Source organism: Melitaea cinxia, chromosome 6 (genome assembly GCF_905220565.1).
Source record: "Melitaea cinxia chromosome 6, ilMelCinx1.1, whole genome shotgun sequence".
In the NCBI taxonomy this organism is placed as follows: Eukaryota; Metazoa; Arthropoda; class Insecta; order Lepidoptera; family Nymphalidae; genus Melitaea; species Melitaea cinxia.
The window spans coordinates 17,314,000-17,326,844 of record NC_059399.1 but is presented as its reverse complement, the minus strand read 5'-3'; the positions used below and the strand labels follow the sequence as shown (position 1 = coordinate 17,326,844).

The following is a 12,845-nucleotide window of genomic DNA, read 5'->3' as shown; positions in this document are numbered from 1 at the left end:
GTGACCGTCGGACGTTTTTACGCGAGTGTATTGCTTTTCCGGCACCAAAAGTAAGTATTTTTGATGTTTTTGTTTTGTATATTAGTCAATATCCATTGGTAGTACTTTAATACTACTTAACTTTCTGGTTGTATTGTTATTCTAATTGAATTTGTAGTGGTTTATGTATACCTACCGACTACCGTTATTTTTCTACGATTTTAAATATTCACCATGACGTTGCTGGGTCAATTGAAACAAAATTTACCGGGTCAATTGAAACATGTTTCAAAAAGTGGTTTTAAGCTTTTTTTCGCAGTAACACTTCTTTTTTGTTTTTAGATGCCGCGAAACCGTCCGAAAACTACTAATCGTGGAAAGTGCACTATAAATTCATATAAAAAAGCCTATGAAGAGATTAAATCAAAGAGATTAACACTTAGACAAGCTGCCGAAATGTATGGTGTTAATTTAACATCATTGTTTAGGTACAAGAAAAAACGGGAAAGTTGCAATGAAGGATCCTCAGAATCTGTAAAGATGGGTTATTCTCCCCACAATAAAGTGTTCTCTGAAGCCCAAGAAAAGGAGTTATCGAAATATTAATAAGATGTGCTGACATATACTTCGGTCTCCCCAAAAAAGAGGTAAAGAAACTGGCATACGAACTTACAAAATCGTACAACTTGGCAAGGCCTCGATCTTGGGATGAGAATGAGATTGCAGGAGAAGACTGGTTTTTAGCCTTTATGGCCAGAAATCCTGAACTATCAGTAAGAGCAGCTCAAGCCACAAGTTTGTCCAGAGCCACGAGTTTTAATCGTACAAATGTTGAGGCGTTTTTCGATAATTTGCAAACGGTTATGGACCATCATAAATTTGAACCACAGGACATCTATAATGTTGACGAGACGGGAGTAACAACGGTACAAAAACCGGACAGAATTGTGGCAAGACGAGGAATAAAACAAGTTGGATCGGTGACATCAGCAGAACGTGGAACACTTGTGACGTTAGCTTTTGCAGTTAATGCCATAGGTAATGTGTTTCCTCCATTTTTTGTTTTTCCTCGCGCCCGGTTCCAAGATCATTTTTTGAGAGACGGTCCTATAGGTTCCACGGGCACTGCTAACCCTTCAGGATGGATGCAAGATTCAGGTTTCCTGCAATTTTTAAATCATTTTAAAAAATATGCCAACTCTTCGAAGTCTCATCGCGTACTGTTGATTTTAGATAACACATACATATACATACAACATATACATATTGATTGTCTAGACTATTGCAAAAATAACGGAATTGTTTTATTATCTTTTCCACCCCACTGCTCGCATAAACTGCAGCCGTTGGACCGGTCATGCTTTGGTCCATTTAAGAAAGCAATAAACAGCAGCTGTGATTCATGGATGCGGAACAATCCGGCAAAGACAATGAGCATATATGACATTCTGGGCATTGTCGTTACTGCTATGCCAATAGCTTTTACTTGCAGAAATATTCAAGCTGGATTTCAAGCAACTGGAATCTACCCATTTAATAGAAACATTTTCACAGATCTAGACTTTACACCTTCTTTCGTAACTGACCGCCCAAACCCAAATGACACTCATAAATCAAATCCTGTGTCTATTGAGATACCAGATCCAAATCAGACATCTATTTCTATTGGAACACAAACAAGCGTCACTAAAAGCCAAGTTTCATGCTTAAATATAGAGTCAATTGGAGCAGTAAATTCAAGTGCTATGGACCAATCTAGTACGCCTCCAAAAAATTCAGGTGATGCAGTTACAACGGATCAATCAGTTACGCCCCCAATGACCCTTCATCCTGTTGTTGATCCATGTCAGCCATCTACAAGCTATTCAACAGTTTTCTCACCTGAATCAACAAGACCTTTTCCCATTGCTCCACCAAGGAAGCTGCCTGCAGGCGGTTGGAGAAAGAGGAAGTCGACCATCTACACGGACACTCCCGAAAAAGAAGAAATTAGGAAAGAATCAGAAAAGAAAAATCAGAAAAAACAGGCAAAGAACGTGAAAAAGAACTTGAGTAAAAAGAATAAAGGAAAGGGTAAAAAATCTAAGCAAACTAAAGAATTGACTTCTTCTGAAGATGAATCAGATAACTGCATTTGCCTTGTTTGCACGGAAAGTTTTGAGAAAAGCAAACCAGGAGAGAACTGGGTACAGTGTTCGGAGTGTAAAATGTGGGCACATGAGGCTTGCACACCTGGATACCTCAATTATTTGTGTCACAATTGTGACTCTGACTGATTTTACCAAGTTTATTTTTTATGATCTGTTTATTAAATATTGGTTACCTACATTTATTAGTAATAGTTGATCTCATTAATTTACTTATCAATATTAATATACTCTACGATAATAAGTGCCATAATTATGAATGTTGTATTAAGTTAAAACAATAATTGCTACATTAATTTTTTTTTCGTTAAATTTATGGTAAAAATAATGTTCTATGTGTAGAGTTAATTACGTCAATCACCTTGTTAAGATGTATAATAATGGTTGCTCTTCCTTTATTAAATGTTGATTACATATCTAGATTAGTAATAGTTGATCTTATTACTTATAAATATTTAAATATTCTAAATGATTAAGCAAGAAGTACCATAAGAAAATTTTGTTAAGTTAATAGCAATAAATGCTAGCTTTTTTCGTTAATTTGATGGTAGAAACTACCTCTAACCATGTTCTAATCAAAGACTGAGATTATGTGATTTAATTATAACTAAAAAAATATATTAAAATGATTATTACAATAAATAAATATTTTATTTCTAGGTGTTTCAATCGACCCCATTCATTGTTTCAATTGACCCGCAACCAGGGTCAAATGAAACAATTTTCGAGCATTTCTAAAGCGCTTGTGGTTCCGTATCTGATACCTATGGATAAGAATCAACAGAGCTACTTTAAAGCCAGATAATCTAGCTATAGTCGACACCTTTTACAAACCAGTATTGACAGAAAATATAGACACTATGGCCGTTTTTTCGGAAAACGTTTCAATTGACCCCAGTCTCCCCTACATTAAGAGAACTAATTATTCTATCTTAGTATCCCTAATGCAGACGTGAGTCCACCGACCAAAATTATGCTAAACTTAATTGATATCTTACATGCAAAAAGATATAGAATTATATTGCGCCTTACTTTAATTATTGTTGTCATTATTATTATTATTATTATTATCTATGTTTATATATACACTTACTTGCTATTTATAATATATGTACACTTATTTTCTAGTTAACGTATATGTACACTTATGTCCTACTTGGCTTACTTACAATATACACTTAACCTATGTTATTATTAGTATTTTTTTTTCCTTAGTCCTATGTATTTTCCTTACATTAAATTACAATTTATTCTTACAAATAAGGTGTGCTACAATTTATTATAATCTACTAATTCTATAATGTTGTCTTCACACCTCAACACGTTTTAACATTTCGAGCACACCCTCAATGACGGCAGCATCCCTGTGGTGAATCGCCATCCTGAGGCTGTGCTCGAGGATGTCTTTTTTAGAAGTTTCCGCTGCCTTCGCCACAAAGTGACCAATTGCGTCTTCACGGTCGTCGGTGTAATAGACACAGGTGTTGGTCTCCTTGTCTTCGTCTGGAGGACAATGACGTCCTCATAGGTCTGGCCCTGCGCCTCATGGATAGTTAAGACGCACGATCCCTCACCGGACCCGTATCCCTGGTCAGTCAGCAATTTCTTCTCCTCTTGCGTAAAGACCAGGTACAAGATCCGGTCCCTTCCTATAGGAATGCGCGCGCCCGTGAGGCTCTCCACTTGCAAAGATCGGATCTTTGTTCTTGAGCTGTACACGGTCTTGTAAACTCAGATGTCATTTAGACATTTAGGAAATTAACCAAAGAAACAAGAAACTAACTAACGAAAGAATCAAAGAAGATTTTTTTAGTCAGAAAAAGTCCAAAAAAGTTCAGTAAAGTTCTGTTATTTATTTAAAATATATACAATAAAAAAATAATTTGTCTATTGTTTGTCTTAGTAATTTTATTTTCCTTAAACTATTTATGCATGAAATTTTTGCATTTGTTATGGAAATTTGACAGGGTTTGGCATGACGGCCTTATTAGATAACTTCCTACATACAGCCCACCCGCTTCGGATCTCTTTGTGTTTGGATATCTGACTTCCTGAGGGAGGGATCAATCAGGGGTCTGTACTCTCGGCAACGCTATTCTTGCTGCACATCAACGACCTGTTCAAACCCGGGACATTTGGATATGCAGATGACAGCACCGTTGTCGAGCGTTACGTGTCCGACGCACGAGCGAGTGGGTCTGAGATCCAGTCGCTAAGAGAAGTCATCATTCAGCGTCTGGGCTTGTCCCTTAAAGCTGTCTCTGATTCGGGTGGCGCAAACCTGGTCAAGTTCAACGCCTCTAAGATCCAGGTGTGTCTCTTTTCGGCAAAGCGGAGTCCTTTCCATCTGACTTCCTCTTTACGAGGTGTGCCCGTGCCCATAACCAGCCACCTAGAGCTTCAAACAGCTGCCAAAAAACTGGGCATCCTCTCGAAGGTGAGACAGTACTTCAGTCCGGAACAGCTTCTAAATTTATATCAAGACCAAGTTCGATCATGCATGGGGTACTGCTTTCATCTTTGGGATGGCTCAGCCAAGTACCAGCTGGTGCTTCTTGAGTCAATTCAGAGACGAGCCAGGAAGCTCGTAGGTGATGAGGCACTGGTCGCTACAAAGCTGCAAAGCTTGCGTTATCGATGTAGGGTGGCCGGCATGTCGGTTTTTTATCGGATACACTTCGGAGAGTGTGCGCAGGAACTCCATGACCTGATTCCCCCCTCCCCTTCCACCTTCGTACAACCAGACGCTCTGCGTTACGCCATCCCTATATGGTTGACATTCCTCATATACACACTAAGCGATTTGCTGGTACATTCTTGATCCGTACGGGCAAAGAATGGAACTCTCTAGCAGCGTCTTTGTTTCCGAAAGATTATAACCTGAGGATCTTTAAGTCGCGAGTGAACAACCGCATTTTCACTTATCACGAGGTAAAATAGTGGTCAAACGCAAGCCTATCATTGTATAACATAAAAAATTAATTCTTTTAATAGTTCAAACACTTTTTTTTGAATATCATATCAAAAATTGACCGCTCCAGCGGGGTTCGAACCCGCATCTCCGATTGACCGTGTCGGCGCTCTAGCCAATTAAGCTATGTTACGATGTGCGATTAATATTCAAAAATGTTTAGAATTCCTTATGTGTGGGTAACACAAAAATAAAATCGTATATAGTTTTAACACTTGTTTTTAATTAATCATATAGATATTACCATATTCTTTATAGCAACAGTGGCGGTCATATAAATATTTTTTTATCATCCTATCTATTATTGAAAAAAAAAAATATTTTCGTATTCATTAAATAAGTAAAAAAAAACATTGTAACTATACTTATCGAAGCCTTCTTTTTCAATGAATTTATTCATTGTAATGTAATGATAAAATAGTGATAATGTTTGTTTCGAAGATTATAATGAAATTAATTAATTTAAGATAAGAAATCAGGGTAATACACTAATAAATAAAATAACTAAAGATAATGATAATAAAAACCTTTATTGTAGAAAAACAATTAATAAACTTGATATCATCTACACTTCTGAATACTGGAATTAATTAGCAGAATTTATAATTACAAAAATAACATTCTTAATATAATTGTATATATTTTATTCTATATAATATATTTTATAAATAATTCTATTTTTTGCGACTTTAAATAATTACAAGTGGTATAAACGAGCCTTGCTATCTGGAGAAACCTAAGTCGTGTTATTACAGCTAATTTTATAATTTCTGATAAACTTAAACGACATGTTTAATTTTATAACTTGTACAAGACGCTGAATACGCTGCAATTGTTATGACTTGATCAAACAGAGCACTTCTAAAAATATTATCAGTTCAAATTTTCTCATAATTGTATGCTTTCGTATAAAAAATAAAAATTACTACATTATAATAATAAAACAAGTTTTTCGGATTTTATCGCGGTTTATTTTTTCAGATACCCGACGTTCTGGATACTTTACAGCAACCATGGTCACGGGAGGACCACGAGTCCCAAATCCGAAAAAAATATTTTATTGTAATAAGCGAAATTCGCGTAAACATTAGAAAACACTATACATTATAATAACAATTCTTTAAAAACTAAAATAAGGCCTTACTGATATTAAAAAAAAAAAAAAAAAAATTATATGTTTTCAATAATATTTAATTATTGCATTATAATTGTTTTAACGCTTTTGAAACTAAGAAATTTATTTTGCGCACATGTTACACCTAGAAGGCCACGTGCGCGCGCATGTTACACCTAGAAGACCACGTGCGTGCGCATGTTACACCTAGAAGGCCACGTGCGCGCGCATTTACATTTTCTATAATTTGTATTATGTCCCAAATAAATGTGTTTCTTTCTTTCTTCCTTTCAAAGTCATGGGCACATGTTACACCTTCAAGGTCACGCCTTTACAACTAGAAAATCATTATGTTAAACAGTGACGCCCACGTGTCCGAGAGCGGCGGACAACTGCCGCAACTGCGATCTCATGTCTGCAGGCGAGAGGCCGCGCCTTGCTCCGATCACCTTAAACGCGTTGAGGTACTCCAGCTCCGAGAACTGAGGGCCCTTCTCGCGAACCGACGCTATTATCTCCTGTTGGAACATAGATTTAAGGTTTTTTAAACTCGTTTAAAGATTTAATTTTGAATCTGGTCTAGTCATCTCCGATTTCCATATATTTGTTTTTACGAAATTCGTTAGTAATAAGTAAGCAATTTAAAACGAAGACATTTAAAATTATAATGAAACAACTTATTCGGATTTTATCACGGTTTCTTCAGTGTTTTAGATGCTTGACGCAGTGGCGTAGGGAGGGGGTTGGAATCATGCCCCGGGCGTTACTCACTATGTGGCGCCAAATGGTCCGCAAAACAAATTTGGACATATTATATGGTTTTTGAATAGGGGGGGGGGGGGGGAGGGGAACAAAAATGTATTGTATCCGAAGCGCGAGTTAAGCTCGCTATATCACTAGCCCGATGTTTCGGATATTTTAAAGTAACCATGGTCACGCGAGGACTCCGGTTCTTGGACAGAGGACTACACAAACACACACACACACACACGCACGCACGCACGCACGCACGCACGCACGCACGTACGCACGCACGCACGCACGCACGCACGCACGCACGCACGCACGCACGCACGCACGCACGCACGCACGCACGCACGCACGCACGCACGTACGCACGCACGCACGCACGCACTCACGCACACACGCACGCACCCACGCACGCACGCACGCACAACGTTTGTACGCACGCACAAACGCACGCACGTACGCACGCACACACGCAGCACGCATGCACTTACGCACGCATGCACGCACGTACGCACGCACGCACGCACAAACGTTTGTACGCACGCACGAACGCACGCACGCACGCACGCACGCACGCACACACGCAGCACGCATGCACTTACGCCCGCATGCACGCACGTACGCACGCACACACGCACGCTCGCACGCACGGACGCTCGCACGTACGCACGCACGCACGCACGCACGCACGTACGCACGCACGCACGCACTCAAACTCACCTCGGGCGTGCAGGCCAGTAGCTGCAGGTAGGCGGTGGCGGCGTGCAGTCCGTCGTGCGGCAGCTGCAGCGCGGCGAGGCAGTGCCGCAGCGCCGCTCACTATGTACTGTACACACACTCACACTCACCTCGGGCGTGCAGGCCAGCAGCTGCAGGTAGGCGGTGGCGGCGTGCAGTCCGTCGTGCGGCAGCTGCAGCGCGGCGAGGCAGTGCCGCAGCGCCGCTCACTATGTACTGTACACACACTCACACTCACCTCGGGCGTGCAGGCCAGCAGCTGCAGGTAGGCGGTGGCGGCGTGCAGTCCGTCGTGCGGCAGCTGCAGCGCGGCGAGGCAGTGCCGCAGCGCCGCTCACTATGTACTGTACACACACTCACACTCACCTCGGGCGTGCAGGCCAGCAGCTGCAGGTAGGCGGTGGCGGCGTGCAGTCCGTCGTGCGGCAGCTGCAGCGCGGCGAGGCAGTGCCGCAGCGCCGCTCACTATGTACTGTACACACACTCACACTCACCTCGGGCGTGCAGGCCAGCAGCTGCAGGTAGGCGGTGGCGGCGTGCAGTCCGTCGTGCGGCAGCTGCAGCGCGGCGAGGCAGTGCCGCAGCGCCGCTCACTATGTACTGTACACACACTCACACTCACCTCGGGCGTGCAGGCCAGCAGCTGCAGGTAGGCGGTGGCGGCGTGCAGTCCGTCGTGCGGCAGCTGCAGCGCGGCGAGGCAGTGCCGCAGCGCCGCTCACTATGTACTGTACACACACTCACACTCACCTCGGGCGTGCAGGCCAGCAGCTGCAGGTAGGCGGTGGCGGCGTGCAGTCCGTCGTGCGGCAGCTGCAGCGCGGCGAGGCAGTGCCGCAGCGCCGCTCACTATGTACTGTACACACACTCACACTCACCTCGGGCGTGCAGGCCAGCAGCTGCAGGTAGGCGGTGGCGGCGTGCAGTCCGTCGTGCGGCAGCTGCAGCGCGGCGAGGCAGTGCCGCAGCGCCGCTCACTATGTACTGTACACACACTCACACTCACCTCGGGCGTGCAGGCCAGCAGCTGCAGGTAGGCGGTGGCGGCGTGCAGTCCGTCGTGCGGCAGCTGCAGCGCGGCGAGGCAGTGCCGCAGCGCCGCTCACTATGTACTGTACACACACTCACACTCACCTCGGGCGTGCAGGCCAGCAGCTGCAGGTAGGCGGTGGCGGCGTGCAGTCCGTCGTGCGGCAGCTGCAGCGCGGCGAGGCAGTGCCGCAGCGCCGCTCACTATGTACTGTACACACACTCACACTCACCTCGGGCGTGCAGGCCAGCAGCTGCAGGTAGGCGGTGGCGGCGTGCAGTCCGTCGTGCGGCAGCTGCAGCGCGGCGAGGCAGTGCCGCAGCGCCGCTCACTATGTACTGTACACACACTCACACTCACCTCGGGCGTGCAGGCCAGCAGCTGCAGGTAGGCGGTGGCGGCGTGCAGTCCGTCGTGCGGCAGCTGCAGCGCGGCGAGGCAGTGCCGCAGCGCCGCTCACTATGTACTGTACACACACTCACACTCACCTCGGGCGTGCAGGCCAGCAGCTGCAGGTAGGCGGTGGCGGCGTGCAGTCCGTCGTGCGGCAGCTGCAGCGCGGCGAGGCAGTGCCGCAGCGCCGCTCACTATGTACTGTACACACACTCACACTCACCTCGGGCGTGCAGGCCAGCAGCTGCAGGTAGGCGGTGGCGGCGTGCAGTCCGTCGTGCGGCAGCTGCAGCGCGGCGAGGCAGTGCCGCAGCGCCGCTCACTATGTACTGTACACACACTCACACTCACCTCGGGCGTGCAGGCCAGCAGCTGCAGGTAGGCGGTGGCGGCGTGCAGTCCGTCGTGCGGCAGCTGCAGCGCGGCGAGGCAGTGCCGCAGCGCCGCTCACTATGTACTGTACACACACTCACACTCACCTCGGGCGTGCAGGCCAGCAGCTGCAGGTAGGCGGTGGCGGCGTGCAGTCCGTCGTGCGGCAGCTGCAGCGCGGCGAGGCAGTGCCGCAGCGCCGCTCACTATGTACTGTACACACACTCACACTCACCTCGGGCGTGCAGGCCAGCAGCTGCAGGTAGGCGGTGGCGGCGTGCAGTCCGTCGTGCGGCAGCTGCAGCGCGGCGAGGCAGTGCCGCAGCGCCGCTCACTATGTACTGTACACACACTCACACTCACCTCGGGCGTGCAGGCCAGTAGCTGCAGGTAGGCGGTGGCGGCGTGCAGTCCGTCGTGCGGCAGCTGCAGCGCGGCGAGGCAGTGCCGCAGCGCCGCTCACTATGTACTGTACACACACTCACACTCACCTCGGGCGTGCAGGCCAGCAGCTGCAGGTAGGCGGTGGCGGCGTGCAGTCCGTCGTGCGGCAGCTGCAGCGCGGCGAGGCAGTGCCGCAGCGCCGCTCACTATGTACTGTACACACACTCACACTCACCTCGGGCGTGCAGGCCAGCAGCTGCAGGTAGGCGGTGGCGGCGTGCAGTCCGTCGTGCGGCAGCTGCAGCGCGGCGAGGCAGTGCCGCAGCGCCGCTCACTATGTACTGTACACACACTCACACTCACCTCGGGCGTGCAGGCCAGCAGCTGCAGGTAGGCGGTGGCGGCGTGCAGTCCGTCGTGCGGCAGCTGCAGCGCGGCGAGGCAGTGCCGCAGCGCCGCTCACTATGTACTGTACACACACTCACACTCACCTCGGGCGTGCAGGCCAGCAGCTGCAGGTAGGCGGTGGCGGCGTGCAGTCCGTCGTGCGGCAGCTGCAGCGCGGCGAGGCAGTGCCGCAGCGCCGCTCACTATGTACTGTACACACACTCACACTCACCTCGGGCGTGCAGGCCAGCAGCTGCAGGTAGGCGGTGGCGGCGTGCAGTCCGTCGTGCGGCAGCTGCAGCGCGGCGAGGCAGTGCCGCAGCGCCGCTCACTATGTACTGTACACACACTCACACTCACCTCGGGCGTGCAGGCCAGCAGCTGCAGGTAGGCGGTGGCGGCGTGCAGTCCGTCGTGCGGCAGCTGCAGCGCGGCGAGGCAGTGCCGCAGCGCCGCTCACTATGTACTGTACACACACTCACACTCACCTCGGGCGTGCAGGCCAGCAGCTGCAGGTAGGCGGTGGCGGCGTGCAGTCCGTCGTGCGGCAGCTGCAGCGCGGCGAGGCAGTGCCGCAGCGCCGCTCACTATGTACTGTACACACACTCACACTCACCTCGGGCGTGCAGGCCAGCAGCTGCAGGTAGGCGGTGGCGGCGTGCAGTCCGTCGTGCGGCAGCTGCAGCGCGGCGAGGCAGTGCCGCAGCGCCGCTCACTATGTACTGTACACACACTCACACTCACCTCGGGCGTGCAGGCCAGCAGCTGCAGGTAGGCGGTGGCGGCGTGCAGTCCGTCGTGCGGCAGCTGCAGCGCGGCGAGGCAGTGCCGCAGCGCCGCTCACTATGTACTGTACACACACTCACACTCACCTCGGGCGTGCAGGCCAGCAGCTGCAGGTAGGCGGTGGCGGCGTGCAGTCCGTCGTGCGGCAGCTGCAGCGCGGCGAGGCAGTGCCGCAGCGCCGCTCACTATGTACTGTACACACACTCACACTCACCTCGGGCGTGCAGGCCAGCAGCTGCAGGTAGGCGGTGGCGGCGTGCAGTCCGTCGTGCGGCAGCTGCAGCGCGGCGAGGCAGTGCCGCAGCGCCGCTCACTATGTACTGTACACACACTCACACTCACCTCGGGCGTGCAGGCCAGCAGCTGCAGGTAGGCGGTGGCGGCGTGCAGTCCGTCGTGCGGCAGCTGCAGCGCGGCGAGGCAGTGCCGCAGCGCCGCTCACTATGTACTGTACACACACTCACACTCACCTCGGGCGTGCAGGCCAGCAGCTGCAGGTAGGCGGTGGCGGCGTGCAGTCCGTCGTGCGGCAGCTGCAGCGCGGCGAGGCAGTGCCGCAGCGCCGCTCACTATGTACTGTACACACACTCACACTCACCTCGGGCGTGCAGGCCAGCAGCTGCAGGTAGGCGGTGGCGGCGTGCAGTCCGTCGTGCGGCAGCTGCAGCGCGGCGAGGCAGTGCCGCAGCGCCGCTCACTATGTACTGTACACACACTCACACTCACCTCGGGCGTGCAGGCCAGCAGCTGCAGGTAGGCGGTGGCGGCGTGCAGTCCGTCGTGCGGCAGCTGCAGCGCGGCGAGGCAGTGCCGCAGCGCCGCTCACTATGTACTGTACACACACTCACACTCACCTCGGGCGTGCAGGCCAGCAGCTGCAGGTAGGCGGTGGCGGCGTGCAGTCCGTCGTGCGGCAGCTGCAGCGCGGCGAGGCAGTGCCGCAGCGCCGCTCACTATGTACTGTACACACACTCACACTCACCTCGGGCGTGCAGGCCAGCAGCTGCAGGTAGGCGGTGGCGGCGTGCAGTCCGTCGTGCGGCAGCTGCAGCGCGGCGAGGCAGTGCCGCAGCGCCGCTCACTATGTACTGTACACACACTCACACTCACCTCGGGCGTGCAGGCCAGCAGCTGCAGGTAGGCGGTGGCGGCGTGCAGTCCGTCGTGCGGCAGCTGCAGCGCGGCGAGGCAGTGCCGCAGCGCCGCTCACTATGTACTGTACACACACTCACACTCACCTCGGGCGTGCAGGCCAGCAGCTGCAGGTAGGCGGTGGCGGCGTGCAGTCCGTCGTGCGGCAGCTGCAGCGCGGCGAGGCAGTGCCGCAGCGCCGCTCACTATGTACTGTACACACACTCACACTCACCTCGGGCGTGCAGGCCAGCAGCTGCAGGTAGGCGGTGGCGGCGTGCAGTCCGTCGTGCGGCAGCTGCAGCGCGGCGAGGCAGTGCCGCAGCGCCGCTCACTATGTACTGTACACACACTCACACTCACCTCGGGCGTGCAGGCCAGCAGCTGCAGGTAGGCGGTGGCGGCGTGCAGTCCGTCGTGCGGCAGCTGCAGCGCGGCGAGGCAGTGCCGCAGCGCCGCTCACTATGTACTGTACACACACTCACACTCACCTCGGGCGTGCAGGCCAGCAGCTGCAGGTAGGCGGTGGCGGCGTGCAGTCCGTCGTGCGGCAGCTGCAGCGCGGCGAGGCAGTGCCGCAGCGCCGCTCACTATGTACTGTACACACACTCACACTCACCTCGGGCGTGCAGGCCAGCAGCTGCAGGTAGGCGGTGGCGGCGT

At 50.8% G+C, this 12,845-nt stretch overlaps 2 protein-coding genes across 2 annotated transcripts in view; one reads left to right on the top strand and one right to left on the bottom strand.

Moving 5' to 3' along the window:
- Nucleotides 1-728: 728 nt before the first annotated feature.
- On the top strand, nucleotides 729-2,255 carry LOC123654803. The gene has a single exon (XM_045590688.1). The coding sequence runs from the start codon at nucleotides 729-731 to the stop codon at nucleotides 2,253-2,255; it is 1,527 nt and encodes a 508-aa protein (XP_045446644.1).
- Nucleotides 2,256-6,270: 4,015 nt separating this feature from the next.
- Nucleotides 6,271-12,845, bottom strand: part of LOC123654432 (exocyst complex component 4) — a 73,640-nt gene continuing 67,065 nt past the window's right edge. The window contains exon 17 of the mRNA XM_045590336.1: nucleotides 6,271-6,729. Coding sequence (XP_045446292.1) covers nucleotides 6,565-6,729 — 165 coding nt within the window. The 3' untranslated portion in view covers nucleotides 6,271-6,564. The remainder of the gene's footprint in view (nucleotides 6,730-12,845) is intronic.

Excerpts from the sequence above, each read along its gene's own strand:
- LOC123654803 (XM_045590688.1), top strand. The coding sequence starts at position 729 with ATGGCCAGAAATCCTGAACTATCAGTAAGAGCAGCTCAAGCCACAAGT.